At 37.1% G+C, this 27,630-nt stretch overlaps 1 protein-coding gene across 1 annotated transcript in view; it reads left to right on the top strand.

Moving 5' to 3' along the window:
- ERP44 (endoplasmic reticulum protein 44) overlaps positions 1-27,630 on the top strand; it is a 52,671-nt gene that overhangs the window by 9,563 nt on the left and 15,478 nt on the right. The window contains exons 2-6 of the mRNA XM_064443162.1: positions 10,468-10,540; positions 12,351-12,390; positions 15,486-15,601; positions 26,240-26,424; positions 26,891-27,006. Coding sequence (XP_064299232.1) covers positions 10,468-10,540; positions 12,351-12,390; positions 15,486-15,601; positions 26,240-26,424; positions 26,891-27,006 — 530 coding nt within the window. The remainder of the gene's footprint in view (positions 1-10,467; positions 10,541-12,350; positions 12,391-15,485; positions 15,602-26,239; positions 26,425-26,890; positions 27,007-27,630) is intronic.

Genomic DNA, 27,630 nt, shown 5'->3' with positions numbered 1-27,630 from the left:
TTTTTTTAGTATTGCCTATGTCAACATAGGCTAGCAGAATTTGCTAAAACAGTGTAAATATGTATGTATAATTAATGTTACATAGCTATTAAATGTTATTTTAAAATAAAGCAAATACACAGCTGTGATACCTGCTGAGGATTTTGGTAAAAATTTTGGTTGCAGCAGTCCTTTGAGAACAATAAGCTTGCTACATGGAGCTGGTTAACTGCAGAGCCAGCGTGTCTGATACTTGCTACCAGTTCAAGTACTGCACCATGTGAATGTCTTAATATTATTTTTAGGACCAATCTGGAATACTTGCTTGAATACTTTTGTGGAAGTCAGCCTGAAGCTGGGAGGGTTAATATTCCTTGGGGGGAGGTAAACCAGGAATGGGGTATCTCTGTATCATGTTCTTTTGTGCATTTCAAAATATCTATGGTATGTGTTCTTCCTCTGCATTATTTACTCTCCTGCTGTCCAGAGTTATCCAGGATAAATTGACTGCATATGTGCAGGCCCTTGGCAGCTGTTTAGAGTAGAAAGAAAATAGCTCTTATGCAGTCTGAAATTACCCACTCATTCTTCAAGCTACATGCAGCTGTAGTCCCAAAGGTGAATTTTTCTCTTCACATTTAGTCAGCATTGCTTTAATCAATGCTTTTCTGTAGAAGATAGCGAATGGATTAATTGCAAAATGTACCTCTTCCCCCCTGCCCACCTCCCCATTTAAATTGGGAGATTTTTCCAATGCCAACATGTCGATTAGAATACAGCTGTGGAGTAGTGTTTCTATTACTGCTTATTTGGAAAGATCTTATACTTCATCCTCTCATATGTCATTTTAAGGTAACAAATATAAATACTAACCTAAAAATTGAGGCAAAGCATTTGATAGAGACAAGCTAATGGATTGCCACTGAGCTTTAGTACTATGGTGGGTAGTTTGCAGGTGGAGATTGGAAGTTTGTGGAGTGCATCACAAATTTGCCTGGGATGAGGAGAAGAAAATAATCAAAGTAACATACATTTGGATGATGTTTTAAATGGATTTATTCTGAAGTTCAGAGTTCTGATGTTAAGGGAATGGGAAGCTGAGGCAACAAAACCCCATTGTCTTTTAGGAAGTTTATAATTTCAAAACTCTAAGGTGTTCTTCCTCATTTTGATTCCTCAGAAAGAGAGAGGAGCAGTGGCAACACAGGACTGAATCTCAAACTGTTCTAAAGTATGGACAAACACTTTGCTATGGACAGCTGTGTCACAAAGGACTGTATTTGCTTTTCATAGTTGCACAAAACCTTAACTTCCTGCTGAAATATTAGGAGGTAATCTGAGGAAATGTGGCATCCCAATCATGCTGAACGAAGAAAAAAAAAGAAAAAGCTGTCGCACAAGGGAGGGTCCTTGTGGTGTTTGGAAGCATTATTGCTGAAAGCTCTAGATTGGAGGTTAATAAATGGGGGTAGTTGCATATTCATGTGTGGGTTAGTTCTGGCTGAGGTTGCAGGGTGTAGCATGAGTGTGTAACGCTGAAGCTGGAAGAGGGTAAGAACTTAACTCAAACTGCTGACTGTCATCCATACATTTGCTGCTCTGCATTGGGAGTTTTGCTCTGTTATAGTTCTAATCGTCACTGCCTTCAGCATCAAATAAGGATGAGCCAAGTGAAGCTGGCTGTGCTTCTATGCTTTCAGATTTTGTTATTCGGAAGTACAACTAAGCAGCAGCACTAATATGAATGGTACAAGTGAAACAGTGTTGTCAGACTGATTTGTCTGCTTGTCTTCCCAAGTGTTTTCTTTAGAGTGGCAGTTAAACCAGTACGTTCTCCTTCCCTTTGGGTGGACTAGGTGCAGAGAATGACCCTAGCTGTATTTTTCACTTAAGTATTTTGTCTAATTGTTACTTTTACTGCTTTTTTTTTTAATGCAATGCCTCAGCTGCATAGTTTAAAGCAGTGTGGATCCTGCGCCTCTGGAGCCACAGGATTGTGGTACTTCATCTTTAACTGATGATAAGAATAGGTGAAATGCAGATTTCTCCAAGGCTGTGCTTTCTGTTTTTTCTAAATTGCTTCTTAGGTATTTCTGTCATGGAGGGCTAGTTTATATGTGTTTGTGATAGCCCTTATTTTTCCATTTGAGCAGTTGGTCTTGGTAATTCATACCTACTTTTAAAACAAGTTCCAGCCTGAAAGGTAAAACTGAACAAGCTTGTCTTTGCTTAAAGTTCCCGCCTTTCTCAATACCACAAAGAGATAGATAACATGATGTTTTGGAGCAGAAGAGCAAAAAGGTATTCAGTATTGCAAACTGATGATATGGTTAATAAAAAGATAAGCAGCTAAAAGTGAGTAGGTGTTGAAATTAAGCATTTCACTTGAAATAAGTTGATTTTTGTTTTGTTGAACAATAATCTCAATATGTATTGAAATCTACCAAAATAGTAGTTGTTTGTTATTTTTAAAGCAGTAGAATGTGCATTGGCAGCAAGTAAGGAAAATTCAGTTATCTACTTACACATTCAATCCTCTGGGGTATTCCAAGGTAGTAAACATTCAAGTGATGTAGGAAATGCTGTTTCTATTGAAAACACTGCATCTACTTTTGGTTTCTTCCTCCAAGACTATGCTTTAAAGGGGAGATTCTGAATTCTGTGGCCACTACTTCCACAGAATACCACAAAGTTTTGGTTTCATTTTAATAACCATTTTCATTGCTAGTCCAAGAATGAAAAAAATGTATGTGTATATATATGTATGTTACTTACAAAAAAAACCCCCAAACCCCACCAAAACCCAAACCACCTCATTTCTTGTTCTGTAATAGCCCTGTGCGTAAAGACTAAAGGGCACAAGAAAGACTGTAGAAGATCATAGTGAATAACAGGGTGGTACGTTCCTCTCTGTAATGATCCATGTGGCTTGAAAACACAGTTCCTAATAAGCCTTCTATTTAGACTCAACTATTTGAAATGACTCACAATTTCTTCTCTATTGCTATGCATCAAAAAAAGTCTAAAATACTTTAGGTGCAAAAATGGCCCTGACATTTTAAAATGCAGAGATGAGAGTATTGAGAAATTATTTGCATTTCAAGGCTACATATGTGACCTGTGACATGAGGAACTGAGTTAGGAGTACACGCTCTTCAAGGCTTAAACTCTATGGAATGAACATTTTGGTAGTGGGTTTAATGTGTAATAGCAATGACTGAAATAGAGAACAGACCTTTTTCCTTGACGTGGTAAAAAGGGGCAGCAAACTATTCTGCTCTGCTAGCCTTATCAAAGTCTTGACAAGACAAGCAGTCCTTCATTTTGTATTGCTGGATCACAGCTTTAACAGGTTCAGAAACTTCAGGGTGCCGGCTGCCATATACAAGCAACAGCTGCTTAACTTGTGCTAATACTTTTGGAGGTTGCATTTGTATTTCATGTGCTTTGTTCCTTCCTGAAAGTGAATCCTTGTTGTTTTGCCAGATAATCAGTGCAGTTGGTAGATATGTAAAAGAGAGTTATCAGAACAAGAGATTGTGTTTTCTTCCTAAAAAGCTGTGCAATTTGTACCTTTTTTTTTCAGGCAAATTCTAGCTTATTGTGTAAGAGTAAGAACTGTGGTAAATAAAATATCTAGAGATTCAGAGTTTTCAGTAGTTTCCTGGGGAGCTGAATTCATGGCTTTAAGGCTGTGAAACAGGCTTTAAGCTAGGTTCATATTTCTGAGGATGTGGAGCACTCTAAATATTATTCATGAATAATATAGTTGTTCAGACACCTATTTACATCTTTTGTAGGTGTATGGGATGTGTTGTCGTTAAGTACATGTTTGACAAGGAAACCAGTGTGTTATAGCCCTGACTGGTGATTGTCATTCTCCTTCCAGGCTAAAAGAATTAACTGAAATAGTTCAACTGAATAGTTCAACTGAAAATAAATTACAGGTCTTAATCTTTGTGACTCTTTTTAGACAGACCTAATGTAATTTTCTTTTTTTAGCCCTGACTTAAACATTTCTGTAACAGACAATGATCTTTAGGTTTGTGCCCAGAGACTTAAGCTTTAAAACTGTGTTTGGGTGTGTGGTTCTTCTATTAACAGCTTTATGGGTAAAATGCAATACATTGAACAGCACATTGTGATAATGAGGTTTAATTTTCATCTCTGCAATGGACCATTCGAATGAGCATTGTGTGTCTTCTAATAATAGTTCACAAACCGTTGAGAGGTGAACTTACCCATTTTTGTGGGAACCGTCAGTCAGTGCTGTGGTAACAGACCACTGAGAGATCTCTGCGGCTATGAACCATTCCCTGTCATACATGGCATTCCTACATCTCCTTTACTTGTGTGTTAAGTTCAGTTGTAGGAACCCAACTGTGAGTTTGTTTCCTGATTTGGAGTGTCAAATCAATAGAACTGGGAATTTCATAGATACCGTTATAAATTGTGAATGGGGTTTTTTGTATCCAATGTTTTCCTTGGCAAAAAGTTCTTTAATATTAATAATACATGTACCTACACCAAGTATTCTGGTCAGACACTTAAAGTGGGAGTAGATGACAAGATATGTGGAGGAAAAAAAATTGCGCTACCTCTTTTTAATATGGTGGGGTCTCTGCCTAGCTCCATGCAGTTATAGCACAGTTTGGCTAAGTCATTATAAAATTGAACTGTCTATTGAGGCTATAGAAATAAGTTTACTTTTCTAATATATATGTTATTTGTATTTCAGTTTAGTTAGATTTTTATCTCTGTTCTCATGGAAGTTAGTAACTACAATCCTTAAAACACTCAAAGGAAGCTACTGAAAATAGATTTAAATTTCCCTGATTAAAATACAGCTCTTGAGAGAAAAATAACATGAAAAGGATTTTTTGGTACCAATCTGAAAACTGCTCCGAAAACTTAAGTATAGCTCAGAAGTGATCACTAGTTAGTGTTTCAAACTAGTATAGTTTTGTCTCATAGTCTTATAATGAAAGCATCTTATATTACCAATAATTCCTGCTTAATCAATAGGGATTTCAGCAGTTAGTCTAAGTTATGAAAATGTTCAGGCACTGTCTGGAATCAAGTGGTGACAATTAAGAGTTGAACTGCTCTTGCTGAGAGGGTGAATAATGTTCTTTTTATTTTTCCCCACCATTCTCTATTTACCGTTATCTCTCTCTGCTCTGAACTTTGTGGTTCATTATAGGGCTACTGGGAACGCCGCTAGTGAGATGCTCCTGATTGATTGTTCTGAAGCCAAACTTCAGGGGCTCTTACAGTGTCTGTCAGCTTCGGCTTTGCTGTCTCTCGGGATTGCTTTCAATTTGTATCATCCTACAGCAGGCTGTAAACCCGTCTGCTTCCTGTTGTCCGGGAATTTAATGCAGACCTCAGAGCAGCAGCAGATTAGCGGCATGCATAAAGAAAAAGGTACTCAGGGACTGAAAGTCAGCCGCAGAGTCCTGTGGGGCTAGGACTTCAGGTAGTAACTTCAACATGTCAATCTGGATTAGATGTGGGCTAGTGCTGGTTGCCAAACATAAAATGATTTTGTGGTAGAGGAGAAAGATGGTTTAGTTGTGTGCCTTTAGGATTTCCCAGCAGGAGGAAAGGGTAAATGGAAAATTCAGCAAGTGAATGAAGGCTGTTCTTGTTGACTGCCTTGCAGGTGTAGTACTAATTGGAAATCATAATGCTCCAAGAATAGATTTTCTATATTCTTCAGATAGTTTGCTCTGGAAATGAGGACCTCTGTTTCATTATGTGAATTAAAAAAATAAGTGGAGGACTAAAATGCAGCAGACCTGGTCTTTTCCCCCTGCCCCGCCCACCCCTTCTTGTAGTTTTACATTGTGCACTGTTAAGCTCTTCTGCAAGAAAGTGGTGTGTGAAGTATGAGAAACTTGGGAAAGAAGTGCCACTAAACCTATAGGCCTGTTTCTTATGTCCAGTTAGCAATTAAAGAACTAACAGCACTGATTAGTAAGAGTAACATGTTGATAAAAGGTTTACCTAAATCTCCTGAATAACCAGCGGGCTTCATTAATACCTAAATGGCTATTGAACAGCAACACTGTCAGCAGAAGATGAGTTGAAATTGGGTAGCTTTTACTTCCTCTTTGGAAAAGGGATATGAAGCCTGGCAGAGGTCTGGAGTTGGGGGTGAATGCAGCGGGTTTTGTCCAGGCATTTTGTTTTGTGTAAAGCTGCTTGCATAGCCTTGTGCCATGTGGCAGAGAAGGATAATGTTGTATTTCGGGCAGTGTTTTGAGAATCTTCTATTAGAAAAAATCAGAATAAATGTCAGCTGATTTGTAGTTACACCTCATAAGTGACTAGTACTAGCTTGTGGCAGAAGTGGCCAAGTCATTTCTCAACTTCAAGTGAGGATTAAAACCGGATCAGAAATACTAGGATTTCCGTACTAATTAAACTTCCAGTAAAAGCATGAGCAGTGTTATTTTCAGAAAATTCCAGGACTCTGAGCTGATATTTCTTCTTCATTTGACAGTGTTCCTGAGGATCAGAAGAGTAAAAATACATGTGCCATCTCTTCCTCTTCCCTCCCCCCCATATGAGCTAAATTTTCTTTGTGAATGCATTGTTCAATTCCCAACTTTTTACCCCGCAGCAATGCATTCTGTAAGTGTATACCAGCTTTCTGCATTCATTTGTTTTAGTCTGTAGTTCTTGTCACTTTCCTATAGTGTTAAACAATTGAGTAGATTCTAAACACACTTACCTAACTTGTGCAGTTTCACACTTAAATATTCAGTATTTTAATATTCTACTAACCTTTATTTTTTGAAATATTTCCTTTTATAACTATTTAGTTTTACCTTCAGATTTTAGTAGTTTAAGTATTTAAAAAAATACAAATATAAAAATATAGCTAACTTTATCCAATATCAAGTCAGTGACCTGAGTTGTTTTCAGGTGTACATGTTTTCAGGTTTTCATAGCCAATTTTCCTTTTGAATTGTTTTTGCAGGATGCTTTCTTCAGTGAGTTTGTAGCTGTCTTGTGAGGTCAGCTGGAAATTTTTTTTTACCCAGTTACAAATGTGAACAGTCGTCCATGTATCCTTCTGATGTAGGCCAGTGGAATGCAAAGTTTGCATTTAAAAGTAAAAAATTCTGAAGACCTTTTTTTAGCCAGTATGTTGTTCATAAAATATGCTTAATATCTGTTTTTAAAAGTGTACAGCTGACATTCAAAAATTATTTCCTCAAAAACATCTAGTTTTCAGTCTGTGGGCATCAAGCACAGACCTCATCAAAGGTCAGAAAAAATTCTCGAAACAGTGTAGTTTCTTTGCAATTTAAATAAGAATTTGTATTCCTTTGTGTTAAATATTAATCCTAGTAATATCATAAACCTTCTTGCACCTCATGGGACAGCAAGATTACTGGGTCAAAAGGATGTGTTTTCTTCCTTACAGGCATTATACCTTTATGAAAGCTTCAGCTGATGTGAGTCTTGCATATTTATTGACATTTCTTAAAGGAATGCGGTTTTCTTTTTCCCCTGAGTCTATCTACTTGTTATGAAGGTTTTGGGACCCACAATTATTTAGTCAGTATAAAATGTCTAAGAATGTGTTTATGAATATATCTTGACAAAACAGAATTTTTCATACTCCTAATGGTAAAGTATTTCAATTATCTCAGGTTTTGTGCAGCTTCTGGGGAAAGATGTTCTGGTCTCAGTTTTTTTCCACTGCTGTTGAATATAAAGAGACAATAGGATATATGGCTTAATTTCATTTTTCACCTTCAAAATATGAAGATGTTTGGGGTCTTCGTTTTGGTACATGCACCTTGCACCACACTTTTCCACAATAAGAGTTAAGAAAGCAATCATTTTATTCATGCTATAATGAAGTATTGATTTTAATTTGCTTTTTCTGCACTTAGCACAGTCTAGTAGAGGATTTTATTGGTTAGTAAGCCCTATGCTTTTATTTTGCAGTTTAATACCTGCATTGCAAGTTAGGGTATGTTGCAGCAATCTACATATGCAGTTCCCATTCCTGATCTATTTAAGTGTACCTGCTGACTAGCACAGCCTATTTCCCAACTGCAAATAATATGCTTATCTAAGTTATGTTTAATTTATGTGTAATTTATCCTATTAGATAAGATTTGTGTTGCTGCTGTAAAATTGTATTAGAAAAAGCCATGAGGGTTTAAGATATCAGTATCTTACCTGTTTGGTATGTTGAGACAATAGAAACTGCTGAGCTCCTGTGAAAATAGTTTTGCCAAGGCCTACTGCAGGAATTCTTTCCAAGTATGAATGCTTATGCAGAGCTGTGTGCAGCAGCTAAAAAATTCCTGCGTTCTAGAGGACCGTATGGGTTTTCTGTGTAAACCAGTGTCCATGTATGTAGCTTCTCTCTGCAAAGACAGAAGGCAGGATCATCCTTTCTTGCTGCTCAGCAGTACCAGCATCTTCAAAGGCAGTTTCCCAATACTGGCCTGCCACAACTTGTGCATTGCATAGCTTGCTCAATCAGATATTTTTAAGCAGACAACTGTGGACCTTACAGCTCAACTGTTAGATTTGTTTCTATACAGTCATGTTAAAGCCACAGTTCAGACATTTGTGTCAGGCAGTTTAAGTGCCACAGGACAGCTTTGTGAACTCCACCACAGATCTTAGACTTGCATGTAAGATAAGCATCTTGTCCAATTACCAAGTGAGAAGCACTGGTACATATTTTGTATTACAGCAGCTGGTGTGTTTTCAGCCTGTAGTGTAAGCTGGAGTGTATATGCTACCCAGCGGCCTCTATATGGGAAATATGAAAGGATCAGTATCTTCACTGGAAAGTGTTTAGTGATCCTTAAATCAGAAGGAATTGAAAATGATTTCTGCAAATCTCACCTACGTGCCATTTACAGTGATAGTTTGCCAGCTATGACGGTGTTTCACTGCAGAAGTCTCCCACAATTTTTGAAGCTAATCTTAATGAAAGCAGGCATCCAGTATGGTTTATGGTTTTGAGAAGCCAATATTTGACATACACTTGCAATGAATGTTAGAAAAGTTGATGTTTGACATTGAATTAGTCTTTTGATAAATTGTAACCAGTGTCAAAGATGAGTGTGCCCTGGGGACTTGCTGATTGTGCTTGCGGTTCTAGGGTAGGTCCAGGATAGGTCTCGGGCTCTTCCATAAATACAGACATCCTTGTGTCTAGCTGCTCTATGTGGCATTATTTGGATGCTCCTTATGCTTCTTCCACCTAACTTTTTTTTTGGTGTCTTTGGTAAAAGCAGCCACCAGCTCTGCCTCTCTAGCCATAGGTAGATTTTCTTTGCAGCTGCAAGGAGTAAAGGAAAGCTCTGGGAATATCAGTAGTGCGTATGTCGTGTGCCACCCCATCTCTGTGAGGGCTGATTCTTCAGGGATCATTGGGAATCCAGTCTCTACCTGGCTCCTTGACCTGCATGTTCCTGTCAGTTCTCTACTGAAAACCTTCCTTTTCCTTTCCTTACAACAGCTGAATCATGGAAACCGTAAATGGAGCCATAGAATCATGGAAAATGAGGCTGGAAGGCATCTCAGTAGAGTGCCTGGTCTGAGCCCTTGCCCTGCTTAGAGGAGTACTGACTTTATGACAAAGTTACTCAGGATAGAAATATTCACATCCCAGACCAGAATCTGTATTGTCCTGCTCAAAAACTTGCACGCTTATCTCTCTGAAAGCAAAAATAAGTAGTAACACTGATACTCTCTCACCTGGGATAGACCAGCAAGTCTACCCCCCTTTTCCCTGCCACATTTTTTAGATAAAAGAACTGGGCCTGCTGCAGTGAATCTGAGTGCTCCTCCATAAAACTGCATAATGCTGTGATGGTTGCATTAAGAGTAATACATATGTTGCTTTGTAATTGAATGAGCTGGCTGACATAGTGTCTCATGTGCTGGAACTGAAGCACTGTCAAGAGAAAATACAGAAGGGAATAAAAGATTGTAGCTAGTTGAGTTAGATATACTGAAACCATTTTCTAAAACAGCAGTAAATATTGAGGCAATCGCAAGCTTTATCTAATGAGAAACATTTTAGCCAGACAAGACCTGTAAGTGACGGAATTACTTGTCTCCAGGTAAAACTGCTGTGCCTACACTTCTGGGCTGTGCAAGATTGTTAGGTGGCTAAAATGGGGGGTTCCTTTCTTTCTTCAGAGTGAATTTATGAATAGAAGTTCATCTTGAAGGTATAAAATTTACCTGTAACGTTTCTGCCAACATAATAGAGAATCATATGAAGAGAGAGCCAATTCTGCTTTAACTGTGAAAGTATGTTATACCTGTAAATAGTGTTCATTTGTAGCACTGCTGTCATCTGAAATGCATTGACTGAATTACAGTTATTTAACTGTTCTTCTCCAGCTTTTGAGCTGCAACATTTAAAATCATAGGTATGTTGCTACTTTATTGCTGAAACTTTATGTACCTTACTGGTTTGCTTTCTCTTTTTAGGTGTCTTGGCTTTTTAATCCAACAAGAAGTGAAATAACAAGTCTAGATAGTGGAAATATAGATGACATTTTAAGTGAGTACTTTGAATTCTTTTTCTTTTGATGACTACAGTCCCTTGTCTGGGTGAATCTTTCAATGTTATTAAATGAATATGCATACTTTAGCTTTGAAAATATGAATTGCAATCGGCATAGAAGTATTAAACACATTAGGTCTCTGAACTCCTGTATTGCCTAACAAATTACTTCATTGTAATCTCAGTGAGGATTTGATGCGTCTAAGAAAAATACCTGGTATCTTTTTGGCAGATGGGAATGCTTGATTACATAACCTAAACTTGTCAAGAGAACATTTTAAAAGTTCCCCCCAAAACAGCAGGAACTGGAACCCGTGCTGATGAGCCTTAAGTATATCTTGCTTGTTCAGCTATGTTTGTCCTCAGGTTAAGCATTGTCCTGATTCTGGTGGCTCATGGAAAGGAGACTCATAAATTAAACAGATGTCTATTACTTGTCTGAAAGTATGCAATTTGGCTGTACCCATCTGTCTTCACAGGAAAAAGTTATTTCATGGTTTCAGATATAATCAGAAAAAAATCTTTATATTCTTTTATTTAGGCCTCTACTAGAATCTGCTTACAATCACAGGATTGCTTTGTGTAGTAAATGTGTGATTAGGTGATATAAGATCTGTTTGTAAATACCTCTTATACAGGGGAAAAATCTAGAATCCTTTTCTAAAATATCCATAAAAAGGCATATATGCCAAGTGTAAGTACTACTTAAATTTCAATAAATACTTTATGCCTTGGAGGTAACCCTGAATTTCTCTGTGCTTGTTAATTTCCTGTTCATCACTTGCATTCCTTGCTGATAATGGAAATCTTAACACCATAATTTTAATCAAAACTGTAGTTTTTCCCAGTCTTCTCTTTTCCAGCATGTTGTGTTTTCCAGGCTTCCAACACCTTGATTTTCACTTGTAACTGCTTTGTAACTTTGTCAGTAGTGCAAATTTGTCTCGCAATGTTTCTCTTTATAAAGCTATGGCCGATGATCTATAGCTTAAGAAATTATTTCAAAGTTTTTTTCAATGGCTAGGCTACTGTTACTAATAAGAAATCAGTTCACAGTACAGTTGTTACGTTGTGTAAAGATCACAATTTATTTGTGAGCAGGAGATTTGTCCTTCTAGTTTTTATGTATTTTCCTTTCTTTTTTTTTGGTATCTGAAAAATAATGTATAGGAGCATTGCTTCACTACTTCATCATGTATATCCCTATAGTATTGACTCTTTCTTTTCGAGTGTTACTTAACATTTTTCTTTTTGGGGGACTGAAGATTGCTCTGCTATCTTTTTTCCTTAGTATCCAGCTTCTTAGCAAATAAGGTGGGTAAGGACTGACCAGAGCAAGTTGCTCAGACAGGCAGCATGTTGGTCATTCTTCTAACCCAAAGAGTTGACATTTCAGTTTAACTATTTTTTAACACTTATGAATAATCTAGGTAATGCTTACAAGATATACTAGAGTACAACTTCTGGCTTTGAGTGCCTTGATTTTAAATCCAGAAGTACTTTTTGTCTTGTGTCACTTGTATACTACTTTTGTGTCTTAAACCTTACGTATTGACATTTATGTCTAATATATCAATAAAGTCAATAAATACTTGATTGAAGGCCTTTTTCATCACTATACCATTCAATATAGATTATTCAGCATATGGCTTAGTCTGCTAGAAAACTGCTAGGATAAATCTTATCTGAAATATAATCTAGGAAGTTTTGCTTTTATAGTTTTCGTGCATATTTTTATAAACTCATATAAAAGCACAAAGTTTGCCTCACAATGTGACATTGAATTTTTCTTTTTCTTTCCTCTCAGACAATGCAGATGTTGCTTTAGTTAATTTTTATGCTGATTGGTAAGTTATACAAGTTTTTTTCTATATTTAAAGTTCTAGCTTTTGAAAACTGTCATGTTTGGCTGTAGTTTTATAATTGAAAATACAGTGGTATGTATTCTTTCCTTTTTTTGTCTTATTTCCCCTCATGCTGTTCTGCCATCTTTTGTTTCATTTAGCGCTCCTATCAGAGGAAAAAGGCTTCTATAGTAGTATTGAATAACATGTTATGTTATTCAAAAAATCATTTTTTTCTTTCTCTTAGCAAGACAGATTTCATTAACTTTTTGCTCCTTAACATAAGATAGCCAAAATATTCCATTTTTCCGTTTTCTTCTGTGTTGATCCCATGCATGTGTTCTAGAAAGTGTAATTTGAAGCTTTTTTCTAAAAATCAAATCCTTCTGTAATCTGGAACAACCTTCCAAGTGGAGAACTGGAGACGTTGTAATTGAGGGATGAAATCTGGGTGACTGGAAGATGAAAGAATTTGGGGCCAGATTGGTTAGACATTGTGAAAGATGTACTTAGAGGGAGAGGGAACTGTTTACTTGAAATTACATTAAAAAAAACACACCCAAACAAACCCACCTGTTATCCAAAACTGTTGTTAGAATTAATTTAAGCACCATACCCTCTTTATTTATTGTATAAGAAGTAATTTGAAATGTTCTGCTCTGTTCCACCTTTCTTTTCTAGATGAATTTATAGCAAGGAAGAAAACAGGGAAGTGTTTAGAAAAAATAAAATTTAACATACAAATTAATAGAGAAAATGAGGTTAGGAAAATAAATCATTTTCTGTCTTCCGTAATTAAAGTAATTTTGGATGTAAGTAGCTTTATAACGTAAAGCAATATATAAACCAAAGTACTATACTTTAAATATTCCTCTCCCTGTTGTTTTGCTTTCTGAGTAAAACACATTGGTCTTCAGAATCAGAGGTTGTGTAGGTGGTTAGACTTCTGATTCCCTTCGCCTGTTTCACATCCCATTAGAAGTCTATAGGCCTGTATGGCCCAGAATTAACAAGTGCACAAAGCTTTATGTGAAAAATTTACACTTTGCCTTTACTAATAATTCATACTGCTGGTAGCAGGCTAATTTTAGTTGTGTTTTAAACATGACTTTGAAAAACTCCATACCTGGTCTTTTTATATAGTATGAAGGTCTCAGTAAATGTTTTTGATGCCTTCATTTAAACTTTGCATAAGGATAGACATTATACCAATCTAAATCAGTTTAATGACCTTTGTATATACCTCTGTCATTTTATAGACAATTTTTATGTTCAGCTAGCTTGCATCTGTTCATTTGCTTCTACTGACTAAATTGATACTAGGCACATTTAAACCAATAAAATTTTTCTTTAGAGAGATTGCATTCATTTACCAAGTAAGCTATTTGTTTGAAATGTCTGTCTTTATAATGATAGTACAACTAAGTAACTAGTTAAGTAGGAAATTAAGTTTAATTGCTTACCTGTTCTGTATAGAATTGTGCTATAAAGGCTGCCTTTTAAAAAATAAGTAAATAAAACTTTTAAGGTGATTACTTTCAGTTTGAGGTCTGCAGGTACCTGGTGGATCATGGACAGCTTCAAAAGGCTTTAGTAAAATAAAACCAGTGAAAGCAAACCTATGGAGAGTAAATCTAATACACTTGAAATTTGGGGTCTGTGTTTCCATTGAAAATTTATTTTTGGATTTTGCAAAAGACAAACTGCTAAACGGCTAAAAATCCATATTCTGATACCAATATTTTAAAACTTGGTATAGCAAGGTAATAAGTGTCCTATTCTAGGACCCTATTAACACATCTCTTTCTGCAAATCCCCACTTAACAAATTCTCTCTAGAATAGGTTTGCTTTGAATTTGAAGGTTTGCATGTTTGCAAGTTGATTCACATTACAGTAGGCTGTAATTTTAAAATATTACAGCCTTAATTATGATCATTATATGTAGGCATTCAGTAATAACCCCTTTAACGTAGCGTACTGCCAGCCTGTGATGTAACATGACCTTTGAATGAGAACAGATCAGTTTTGCTGATGCAGCTACTCTGCTGTAAGGGTGGAGAAGAATAAGGGACAAGAAGCACTATGCAACATACGCTTGCTACATTTGTGTAGCATACAGTTGTGCTGCCCAGAGTCAGGTTTCTTTCAGAAAGTGGCCTTAAGCCCTGTTTGTATTTTGAGAGCAAAACCTGCCTCTTCACTTGAATGCTTGCTCTTGTAGTTGTAACAGCATCCCCAGGCTACCACTGTTAAATTTAAGCAGGGCTTCAGTGCAGGGTGGTTTACTGCAAGTCTGTTCCATGAGGTCTCATGCTGACAACTTCTGCATTGCCGTTACAGGTCTTCAGTTAAAACTCTGCCATGTGTTTAGAAGAGGAGAATATAAATTAATTTTATTGACTTATTAATAACGGGCTTGTGCACTAATGTTACCCTAAACTCCCCAAAGCCACCAAAGTATCTTTACAATTCTACAGCTTTTTCCATGGGCTGAAAGAAAGGGTTTGCTTCAAAATCTGACATGACTGGAAGAAAGGACCCGTGGGATTCAGTTTGATCCTAGTGCTGTAATAACAGTCTGTTGAAATTCTACCAAAGTTGAGCAATAATATAATAAGTAGTACTTAACTTCTATTGTTGACCCTTATAAAGTTGTCTCTGTGACATTTTTTGAAGGTAGTTGTTGGTAAATACTTGAGTCTCAACAGTCCAAGTAACACCTTTTACTGCATATTTTAAAATTACTTCCCCAGGGATAATTCAGGTAGAAAAAAAAATGAAGAACAAACTTTCTGATAGAATATATTTCTTGAAGGCTTGATTAATGGTGTTTCTTAAGTGGATAAAGTATGGGGGGCACATCTTGAATTATATATTCTTTTAATATGATTTCTCTTTTTTCCACCTGAATTATTCAAGTCACTTTGGAACCTATTTTTTTATCCAGTCAGTTACTGGGATGATTACAAGAGGATGTTCTTTTCCAAGAGCTTTTCTTTTTCTTTCCTTTTCATTCAAACATTGAAATACTCCCTGAGTTATCAATTCAAATAAATTCAAAATACTAATTTGAAATATGATCTTGTTTTGTCCACAGGTGCCGCTTCAGCCAAATGCTGCATCCTATTTTTGAGGAAGCTTCCAACGTAATTAAGGAAGAATATCCAGATAAGAATCAAGTGGTGTTTGCTAGAGTAGACTGTGATCAGCATTGTAAGTAAATCCTGATTTAGGTTTTTTCTGTGCTGTCCTGCCAGTGAGTTACTCATGTATTGCATAATATACTAGACAGCAATCTAAAGTGTAGTTGTATATGTCCCATCATTTAGCCCAGACAGAGTTGTCTGTATACATCAGTGAACCTGTTCATGCAAATTTGTCAGGGCAAGCTCTAGTGTTGCTTTCTCGTTGCATCCATAAACATGTGTTTATATCCCTTCAGCCTGTCTCATTTAGTGGGGAAAAAGAGCTGGGGTTGTCAATTGAATTCGCTCGTTGAGGGGTCAGAGAAGCACTAGTGCTATGAATGGTGCAGGAATTCACAGCCAAGAAAAGAGAGGGGTAACCCTCCATTGTCAGCATTAAGATGATGTTCTGCTTCCCTCCAACTAGGAATCGTGGTGGACTGTAAGTGGACATGCACAGCTAGGAGGGGATCAGAGCTTTTCTGCTTTGCTCTTTGTACACATGCCAATAAATGGTTGCTTGTTTGGGTTCTTCCCCTACCCAGAAATACAAGAAAACTATATGCCAAAATTTACTCATTTTATGGTGGTATCAATCCCAAAAGTTGCTTTTTAATCCCATAAGTAAAATGCAAGGAACACTGCTACACATTGAAAGACAAATGGACAGTACTGAGATTTTTATTATGGTGGTTTTTGTACTATAAGATCACCTTTTCTGTTTTATGCTTCTGGAAGAACAGCACTTGCAGACATCGTTTCTTTACAGTGGCTTCTGATTCCCAAAGAAGAGTACTAGTTGCAAGGGGCTTCAAATGCTGGCAGAAATTCAGTCCTAACCAGTGGTGATTATAATATTTGGGCTTTACAAAACTGTTAATTTGTAAGAAGAATCACAGTTGGAAATTTGAGAAATTGCTGTACAGTGTTTTTAGTTTGTATCTGTAGCATATCCCTGGGACTTACTCTTGGCCTAATAGTTTTGTTTTAGTGCTGTGTTAAAATAAACCTAGAGAGAACCCCATAGGACAGAAAAAAGTCAGTTGCATATCTGAGAAAAGTAACTGATTTCATTTACCTTTTTCTTTCCCACTCTGACAGTCTAACTTTTTTGGTGTTAGAGAGGGTTTTTCCCTATAATGAGAATTCTTGAAGTGTCTTGGTTCTTACTTGCAGGTTTAAAAGTCAGTAAGTCCACTTGAGCATCTCCGTCTGGCACTATTTTGTGTTCTATTTTGTATGCATGCATGTAGTTGCCCAACAGTAAGAGCGCCTGTCTTGTGATCTTGAAAGAAATCTCAAGCATAAAAAACCAAAAAAAAACCAAAACCCCCTAACCAAACTTAGAAGGGAGCAAACAATATCAGCTCGGTTTCTGAAATGTAAGATAAGCTGATTCTTCAAACTGTCAGCAGTGGCCAAGAAGATTCTGATTTGTCCCTTCTCAAAGGTCAGTAAAGCCAATTCATGACCACAGGAAACTTAAATGCCTCTGGGATTCAATCTTTGAATCACTGTGGTATCAGATCCCCTCTATAGCCTCAGCTGCAAAAAAGACACAGCAGTATTCCCCTAGGGTATGTGAGCAGCTCTGAAGCATTCAGCTGCCTTGCTATGTTGGAGTGGTAGAGATGTGTTGGGTAGAAAACTGATGAAAGGGTTTTACCAGTCTTCAGTGTTCAAGGTGAAATCAAGAACGTTCTTGAAGAGCAGTTACATTAGACACACCTCTGAGCAGATGTGTTCTAGTGCCTTGAATACAGTGTAGAACAGTGCACTTGTGCAACTGCCTGTAGCATTTCCAGAGCAGCAGGGGTGTCTGCAGTCAATGTGCTTAGCAAGATATGCTTTAGTCTCCTTGACTTATAAGTCCAGTAGTATTTTTTCTTTCTCATTATAATGTTGTCTCTGTTAAGTGAATGTTTTTCTACCTCCTTCCTGAAAAGCCTTTTCTAGAATCATAGATTTCTTGGGGGTTGGTGAGGTTTTTGGTTTTGTGTTTTGTGTGGTGGGTGTTTTGTTTTGTTGTGTGTTTTGGGGGGTTTTGTTTGGGTTTTTTGTGTGTGTTTGTGGTGGGTTTTTTTTGTTTTGGTTTCGTTTTTTTGTGGGTGGTGGGTTGGGTTGAGTTTGGTTGGGGTGGGTTTTTTGGGACCTGGAATACCTTCCAGATCTCAAATATTTAACTGCATTTTCAGCTTCTTTCCTTTTCACGCTTTGTTTTCCGTTCTGCTTCCAATCATCTGTCTATATGGTGTGTGCTTGGGAGGTCTTAATCAAAAGCATAGCATTAAGTATTCAAATTTGCCATTCCTAGAAGTCGATTTTCAAGTAAGGCAAAGAAATCCTTTGGAGGAGCATATTGAAGGGAAAGCCTGATATGCAGTCTGCGCTGAAGTTTTCTTATTGAGTTTATCTGTCTTTGTTCAGAGATCTGCTGTAGGATCTACACAAATAAACAGCCCCTGATCTTTGCAACTGTAGAAGATAAATGCAGTTTTAGCAAACATTTTGATTGATTTTGTATCAGCCTATTAAACCAGTCACTCTACATAGTTGAAATTACTTCTGCATATGCTTTTGTATATATTCTATCATTTTCATCAGTGATAGTTTCTCAAATTAAATTGAATCAGTTGGGGGGTGAAATTCAGGACATTTACACTTCTGCTCTAGTTGATTTTCATGGTTGTCATTAATAAGTCTTATCTCAGTGTTAACAGTCTGGTTGGCTCATCTTTTCATTGAGTCAAGATAATGACAATGAAACTTTCTATAAAGTTTTCACAAAAGACTAGTAAAATCAGCCTGTGTTGAGTTTTATTGTTCAGGTTTACATTAACAACTGAAATTCCTGTAATGACAGACCAAGTTTTTTTCCCCAATTTGCATTGCCTTTTTGAATTAAAATAGTAATGCTGTATATGTCGTTCCTGGTTTCTAGTGTTTATTTGCTGGGTTGTAAGCAATGTTACATTTCATGGCACATAGTTACTGGGTATGACCTAAAGTTTTAAGTTTGATTTTCATGAAGGTAATAGCAGCTTTTTAGTAAAAGGGTGACTGTTACTATATTATCCAGCTTGGGCCTGCTGTAGTAGTTTACTAAGTGTCGGAGTCAAGATTATTATTGTCTCTCACCCACCCACCCACCCTCATTTTACCTTTATATTTTTGTATGTTTTTAAATATTTTATCAACACTAGAAGGTTTATGTCAATATTTTGGGGTTTGTTATGCCTGCAGATTTCATACCACTAGTAGTTTGCTATTAAGATGATGTTCTAGAGATGGTGGATTATTTGCATTACAAATGATCTGTTTCTTTTTGAAGCCAAGACTCTGTAGGGAATCCAAATAGCTGATTTCAGGCCACTCAAAAACAGCTTTCAGAATAGTCAGCCAGGCATAGATACTTTCTATTTAATGCACTATTATTGAAACACACTGCAGGGCCCAGCAGCTCACACCAGCTTCTGAGGGTAAAGCAAATTAAAGAGAATTATTGATGCACTGCCAAATGTTTGATGCTTAATGACAAAACCATCATTCTGTCTGCTCTTGTAGCCAATATAAAGATGTTTTTCTGGAAAGTGATAGGCCCCAATGTGATTAAATACAAAACCTAAATATTAACACTATATTAACCCTCTGTATGTGTTACCTTTTAGACCAGTTTATAATATTGTGAAAAATAATTACAGCTCAAATGTGTAGTTAAGTCATCAGGCTGTTATTTAAGCTGGTGTGGGACATATGCTAAAGGTATATCTGTTGAACAAAGTAGTTGAAGCAGGTACTCTTTCTTTTATACGTATCCACTTTTATAAGTTTCACTACATTGTTTGCTGTTAAAATCTTTGGTTTTGGTATGTTCGATTTAGTAATTCACTTACCTTAAAAATTATGCACCTCTATTCTAAGTGCAATACCTAATAAAAGTGACCTACCATATAAAACTGTAGAAGATCTTTCTGCATATGCATTATTAGGACGATTTTGTTTTGGTGGGTTTTGCTGGGTTGGGGGGTGGGGTTTAATCCTTTGTGTTAAGCAGTAATGTTGGAAGCTCACTTGGTACCACAGATTTCCTGTGTTTCTCTTCTCTGTAAGTGAATATTGCAATGTAGAAGAACTCATGTTTCTGGAGGAGGGTTTGTATTTTGAACAGTTTCTATGAATTCAATATTAGGAGTTGTGGTACAGAATTCTGATAAAGTATATATTGGGGTTTTAATTCTACTGCACCATTATTTCCTTTGGTTTCTGAGTTAAAAAATATAATAGCTGGTTTACATAAGTTTTTGTGCTTACAAACAGAAAACAACTTCTCTCTGGTGTAGTGTTGAGAAGTGCTTTGCTAGACAGACTGTTTAGGGACATTGTCATCTTTCTTTTAGAATGTCTATGGGTGGTACTCTTATTTAGTACAGTGAGCTGCTGGTCTCCCTGGGTCTGGCCATTCCTGTAATATGTGCTAGTGTTAGTCTTCAAGGAGTTACTTAGATTGTATTGCTGCTGTGCCTTTGGTAAGCAAAATAACTCAGTATCAAATTTGGAGGTTCAGAAAGGAACTATAAATGAAACTGTAAACAAACACGAAGATTTCATTGCATTCCTGCCACTTTGCCTGGGGAAAAAATATCCGTCTGAAAGAGTTATCTTTGGGTAAAATAAAAAGTGGAAGTGGTTTGGGGAGGTGGTTGATGGCTCTCCTCAGGAGAGCCATTTTGTTAGCCTGTCAGAAAAGGTTATGGGATGCCTACTGGTGAGGCCCCGCTAAGAGCAGGCTTGGCTATTATGAATGCTCTTTTGCAGCAGGTGGTGGTCTAGATTTGCTGTGTCCCAGCTTCTTAGTAGCCAAGTTTGAGGTAGAACACTGACTGCTTTTCTTGTAGCTGTTTTGGTCCAACATGCAAGTTGCCAGTATCACAGTCATTGGGGTAGGATGACTAGTTTAGGTGGTGTCCAAAGTTCCTTTCTAATTCTACTTCCTATGAATATTCTCAGATCTTATGATGGTGTGCAAAGTGTCACAAAAGGAGTAGTTCAACTGCAGAGAGGTAATGCTGTATCATAAAATACTTAAGGTGAATGTATGCTCTATGTAGGAAAGTAGGAGGCAAAAAGCCCTTTTTAAGTGAACTTGAGAGGAAAAAAGCTTGAGGAATAATAAAGAGAAAGGCACCTATCCAAGACAGATTTCATTTCTCATCTGTGGTATGCCCTGGCAGGTTGCCTGAGGGACATCAAAAGATGTGGCTGATTTCAAGTGAGCAAACAGAATACTCATTTGGTAGTCCCAGCTTCACATGTACAGCTGAAGAAATGTGTTACCTTTGAGGTGGAAGGTATTGCATAAGGGTGAGGAAGAGTTAAGATGATTTGACAAAAGAATAGCATTGGATCCAGTAAACTCAAGATAAGTATATATACACATGTGTATGTATATAAGATATATGTGTATATATAAACACACGTGTGTGTGTATATATATCTTGAATTTACTGGATCTATATATAGCTATGCAACTCTTATAACCATAATGTAAAAACAAAATTAGGAAATGCAGTAGCTTGGGTTTGTGCTAGCTCTTCCTCAGACAACATGGATACCTTCCTTAAAAAGGGGCACTATCAATATTTTCAGAAATTATTTTTGAGATTTGAGTTATGGAAACTCATAATTTTGCAGGCTGTTGTAGTCCTCTGTTTGGCATGTGAATTGCTTCAGGTGGTGCCTTATATTTTGAAGCGGACGTTTAGGATAATTATCAGTATTGTTTAAACACTAGTAGACGTGTTTTTTGAGAGCCAGTCCTGTAGACTTAAAATCTAAATGTTTGTTTGGTGGTGGTATGAATTATGACCCTGGAAGACTAAGACAGTGGACCAAGTTAATGGTGGGTTGATACCCTGACCCTTGTAAATATTGCTGGTCCTTCAGTGGGAAGGACCTTCTTAGCTACATTGTGGGTGGGAGCCTACTTCAATGTAGTATATCTTGATGCAGTTTGTCAACATATTCTTCACCGTACATTTAATTTTAATTTAGTGACAGTGGACTTGAGATTCTTAAGGACACAATCTGATACACTAGCTGAACTCTTTGGACAGTGTGTTGTGGTGTTAACCTAGAGCAATGAAGTCTGAAGCATTCTGGGAATCAAGTCACAGGCTCTGTGCTTGCTTGACATGGCACTCGAGGGCATGATTTGGGAGACATGGTATTGTTGGGTTGACAGTTGGACTTGATGATCCTAGAGGTCTTTTCCAACCTTAATGATTCTATGATTAGGCAATGTGTGTAAGCACCACATGAAAAGCCTGACATGCCCCCCAAAATGGGTTTCAGCATTCCTTTGAGTAGAGGAGCACATGAGGTTCAGATAACAGAGAAATGGCTGACAGTGCAAGAGATGTGATAAAGGTATGGATCATAAAGCACATTTTCTTGGAGAATCTAAAGACAATGTGAGAGACTGTCTTGGAAAACATGGGTGTAAATGTCAGGCTTCATATAAAAGTTTCTTTCAAAACAACAATAAAAGCTACTCTCTCATCCCTATTGTAGGAGGCAGCTTTGCTTTCTCATCAGTAGTTCAGGAGAAGAATCAATACAGTGCATCTATGAAGAGAACTGAGTAAGTGTAAAGACATTCCTGTTGGAGTGAGTTGCATGAATAGTAGGAAATAGTCTGGGCAGTTTAGAAATGGTTGTATACCAACAGATACACCCACAAAACAGGGAAGAGAGAATAATCTGAATTTAACAGTTATTGGAGCTCTACTTGAAATTTCTGGTTAGTAGAAGGTGAAAGAAGATCAAGTATGTTGGTAGCATCCTATCATAACTAGTGTGAAAACATTCTGCTGGTATAGATACTAGGCTTGTGATTTAATGATTTAGTGGGCAAAATACAAACTCAAGGTACCTTAGTATCTGACGAAAATGTAAAGTCGTAGCTGAGAGACTTTTTTTTCTCCTATTTCCTTAGGTATCATCAGAAAATAGAGAGTGAGAATGTATGGAAATATTTTTAAATTTAATTTAAGATTTACTATAACTAATGCAATCTATGAATGAATTCAAACAATATTCCGTGTATTTGCATTGTGTATTTCCAATTTTAAAAGGAATATAATTTTGTGGTGGCTCTGCTTATGCTAACTCTACCTGTATCAAAAGCCAGGGTTTAATGAAGCATTTAAGGTTTACTCTGTTTGACTTTTGAATGAGTTCAAACAGTTTTTCATGTACTTGCATTTTATATTTTGTGAAAAGATGGTTTTCAAATACTTACTTGTGTAGGACCATCATCTATCTGTGTTAGTTCAAATACCAGTGTTCATGGAATCTGAATGTAATTTGTAAAGAGCATGCAAGTTCTGACTTGTGAAACAATGTTTGAATTCAGTCTTGACAGTGGACGTTTTATTACCATTAATTTTTTTATGCAACTTCAGCACTTGATGAAGATTCATATCCCTAGGGACTGAAACCTCCATCTCAGAGAAACCTTGAAGACCCCCTGAATGGCCATTCTGCAACGTGTGCATCCTCTTATATCTGTGGAAATAATGTGAACGAAAAAGTCAGTGTTGAGAGACACAAGTGTAGTTTTGGTGTACTCTTCCTGTGCAGTTCTGTAACAGTAATGATCTTTACTCTGAGTGCTTCTGCGAAACCGTGATATGTAGTGCTCCTTGTCTCTATTAGACCCTGGTCGAGTTTTGATAGGCTGACGTACCATCAGACCAAAGGTCCTTCTGTCAACAGGAGAGAAGGGCAGCAAATGCTTGGTTTGCTGACACTGAACAAATATAAAGTGATTCCTCCCCTGCTGTACTTGCCACCTTCTTGTAAGCAGCTCTTGGATACTTTAACAAGTATTAGATCAATACCTTTTTCTTCCTTTAAAATGCTGTCACTGTTTAATGTTGAATATATTGGCATCTTCCCTTGAGAAATATGTATTAGTTTGAAATAAAAGAACTCTGAACTGAGGGCATAAAATGTCTTACCCTTAATTTTAACTGCAATTAGTGCATTAAGAAACTTCTCTGGGATAATTAAGAAACAGGTCAAATCCTTTCTTAGTCAAAGCTGATAGGCTGAATTCTGTAATATTTTATAGTGATACAAAGCTTGTTAGGGCCTGGGTTTAGCTGGTGAAGCTTTTACGCATACTGGTTTGTGGGATGTTAAAGAATGTTTTTGTGAAGTAGACATGGTTCTTATTCCTTTGTCCAAGAACTAAAAACAAAACACGGACTAGTTTAAGTTGCATAGCTGCTACAAAGATTGTAGCTGCAAGAGTTTAATGGCTTTTTAACAGGAATTAAAACTACTGGGGTTGTATGTAGGGTTTTTTTCACTGAGTCCTCTCCAGACAGCAGGGAACTAATTATTTTTATCTCTTAAAAGTTCAAAAGGGGTAGAGAGCTTTATGTGCTGGAGAACAGTTACAGGCAGAGTTCCACAGGGCACTGACTTATTTCTAGTTGCACAGAGTTTTGATTTTGGTTTGCAGGTGAGATGTATGTTAGCTGCTCAGCTTCAGCAGTTTGGTCACAGCAACTGCTTCTAAATAGTAGTTTTTGCAGGACTTCTGTCTCCATTTGCTTTAAAAAAGAGTAAGTGTAAGACAGAAAGCAAACCTGCTTAGAGGTAAATATGTAATTGAGAATAAAAGGCATTCTTGTTGGAAAGGATTAGTTTTAAGTGTCTCGGTACTGTGCCAGATACACCGATGGGCCCTCATTTGGTTGCCTTCCTGCTATGGGCCAATCCAGGTCACCTGAAGTGTACCCTTTGACTTCTAAGGAGTCAGTGAAAAGTAACAGGACATGCATTCAGCCCTCACTCTCAATGCCTTCCTCACTCTGTTGGCTGGATGAAACTCCTCTGTCTCCAAAGGCTGAATGGGTCCATTGAAATTCACAGATTCTCCCTTTCCTTGAGAGAGAAAGGGAGAAGAGGAAGCGGGGTGGGTGTGGTTGACTGGAATGAGTCATGTCAAAGGATTAAGCAGCTCTGGAAAGTGGGCAGACTGCTCATATTTGGGGATTTAGTTGCATTTAAGTACAGATGTGATTGAAATTTAGGTAAACTGCATCCCACCCTGTAATAGAAGGCACCCAGTTTTCACAGGGACTGTGAGATTTGTTTGTTTCTAGATATATTTCTCAGGGAAGAGTGAACAGGAGGGTATAATTAAACAAAGCAAAAGGAAAAAGCTTGCAGAAATCTATTTGGCATTACATGCTTTGTCTCCATTGTTTGGTTTTAGTCTTGTTTTCCTAAAAATCCAAAGTGTATCTGGTTACCTTGCTTCTCCAGTCCTTCCTCAAAAATTCCTCGATGCTTTTTTGCTGAACTTCAACCACATCTGAAAGAGAGAAGAACATTCAAAGCTATTAGGTATTTAAAAACTTGGACTGAAGCAGTTGCTGGATATTGGAGATGCACAAAACCAATTTCTGCACTGTAGTAAATGTTGCTGTAAAAACTCAAGGCTGATGGATTGTGTTCAGTGTCTCATGAGCCACTTCCTGGTTATGTGTAAGTTTCCCCATCCATGTGTAACAGGGAACTAGATGCAATACCTGTTGTAGCTTGCTGTGTCCCAGTGATTAACCAAAGTGGTAGAGGGACAAAGGGACACTTGAAATACTCTGGTGGTGCATAGTGAAGAACTGGATTATTGCCTTAGTGATTTGAGATATGGGGCACAGGATGCACATTCATGGGAAACTGGGCTTTACTGCTTGTGCTCGGCTTTTTTCTTTGCTGCTCTTATAATTTTCCTGTAAAATCTCTTTCCATTTTTTTATTCTTTTACGCTTAAGTCTCATGAATAAATAACTTGGAGTTAAATAACTGGCCTGTTACATAAAGGTGAAAATAGCTAGTACTCTTACGCTAGATGAATGCAAATACGTGTTACCTTGTTGTACGAAGCTCTGTGTGGTCCAAGTCTAGAAGAAAGCTGGGCTGCATGTATAGACGTGACTGAAGAACTGTCTGAAGGGAATGCTGACGCTGGTTGACCAGAGAAGTGTTTGCCTTAATTTTGAAACCTGAAATTTTTGTGTGTGTTCAAAACCTGAGCAGCTCAGAACTGCAAGAGCAGTCTTCTGGCCTTCATAGACTTAAAGAAATACTTTGCACAGTTCACGTTCTCTAAAATTTAAGACATGACAATTATATTTCCAGCACTAATTGAGTAAAAATCGTAGTGAGTTTAAAGAAAATAGGCGATTATTTTATTAAAACTTTTGTGGATTAATTAGCTGAGATTTGGCAAGCTTTTAAGATTCTCATGTTCTTATTACGCTCTTAAATTGGCTTTCCTAGTTGTTTGTAGGAGTGTGCTAAATGACCAAGTTGAGTCTTTACTTACCGCAGATTTTGGACATGATTTATTTATGAAGATCACTACATGTGAGAGCTGGAGAGCTGCTATCCATTCTCTTCCCTGTAGTGGTGTTTGGGGTTGGTTTGGGGTTTGTTTTGGTTTGGGGGTTTTTTTAGTTCATGTTTAAAGATGTGGAACTACTGGTTCAGAGATTCCACTTATGCACACATATACGTGTATAAGATACCCTGTTTCAGTGTATTTCTGTATTTGTAGAGTTTGGGTTTTATTTTCTTAATTTCTTTATAGCGGATATAGCTCAGCGATACAGGATAAGCAAATACCCAACTCTGAAACTTTTCCGGAATGGAATGATGATGAAGAGAGAATACAGGGGCCAGAGATCTGTGACAGCAATAGCAGATTATATCAGGCAGCAGAAGAGTAACCCTATTCGGGAGGTCCAGGATTTGGAAGAAATTAGTTCTCTTGATGTAAGTATTTCAATTTTATTCCTTCTAAATATATATATTTTTTTTAATGTTGGACTGGTGAAGCATAATGTATTTGTAGTACAGATTTACTTTTTCCATTGAGAAATGTTTTAAGTGCTTTTTTAAACTGAGTGGAAAACTGGATCATTTCCAGTATTACACATTATTCCTATATAATCACTTTCAACTGCATTCATTTTGTTACAACTACTCCACTACCAAATTACTTATTTTACTTTTTATTCATTTCAAAAGAATAATATGTTGTATTTGATGAAATACTTCTAATATTCCTCACTGGGAAAATATTCACAAGGATGCTTCTCAGTATTGAAAAGGCAGAAAAGAAGCAACTTCTGCACTGTTATTGACTGTTGAATGGCACCTCTGAATTTAATATCCTTAGGGAGTAATGGTAGTTTTTGACAATTTGAAGTAACTTATAATTTAACCTTTGTTTTTACAGCGCAGCAGAAGAAATATTGTTGGATACTTTGAGCAAAAGGACTCTGACAATTACAGAACCTTTGAAAGAGTAGCGAATATTTTGCATGATGATTGTGTATTCCTGTCTGCCTTTGGGTAAGCTTTAAAATTTGTTGATTGCATGACTTCATTATTGAAATTATGTTAATGAGTTGTACATCATTTAATTGAATGGATGACTTCTTTAATACTTTCAGTGTGGTATAACTGAAGAGACTAGACCTCAACAGATAAAAACACTGAGAGAAGGATAGGAGGAGGGTGGAGACAACTCCTCTTAGCTTGAATGTTTGCTGTGAAATCCAACTGTGATTTTTGCCTTCTTTTTTTAACTCCTTGTCATTATAGCTTAAATGTAATTGGGTAGTTTTTAGTGGGGGATGCTAGACAGATGTGTCTCAAACCTGCTGCTTTGGAGGGAGAGGGGAACAAGGCAGGAAGAGTTCGAAAAATTTTTGGCAAAAATTTTATCAGCTTTGCAGACTAACTTTTTTTGCAATATCTTTATTTTTTCTTTAAAATATGACCAGTTTTATAGAGATTTTTTCCTTTTTGTAGGTGTTTATCCTTCTTTTTTTTTTCTCTAAAGAATAATTGAGTAGTTGCTTGTTTCCTCTAAATGTCAGGGGAGAGGACCTTGTTCCAAAATGCCTGATTTCTGTGCCTGGGTCTGTATAATGTGAGTTCTATACCACTACACACGGTAACAGTTTAGAAGGG

The sequence above is a fragment of the Phalacrocorax carbo genome, chromosome 2 (assembly GCF_963921805.1).
Source record: "Phalacrocorax carbo chromosome 2, bPhaCar2.1, whole genome shotgun sequence".
Classification (NCBI taxonomy): Eukaryota; Metazoa; Chordata; class Aves; order Suliformes; family Phalacrocoracidae; genus Phalacrocorax; species Phalacrocorax carbo.
This window is presented reverse-complemented; position numbering and strand designations above follow the sequence as displayed.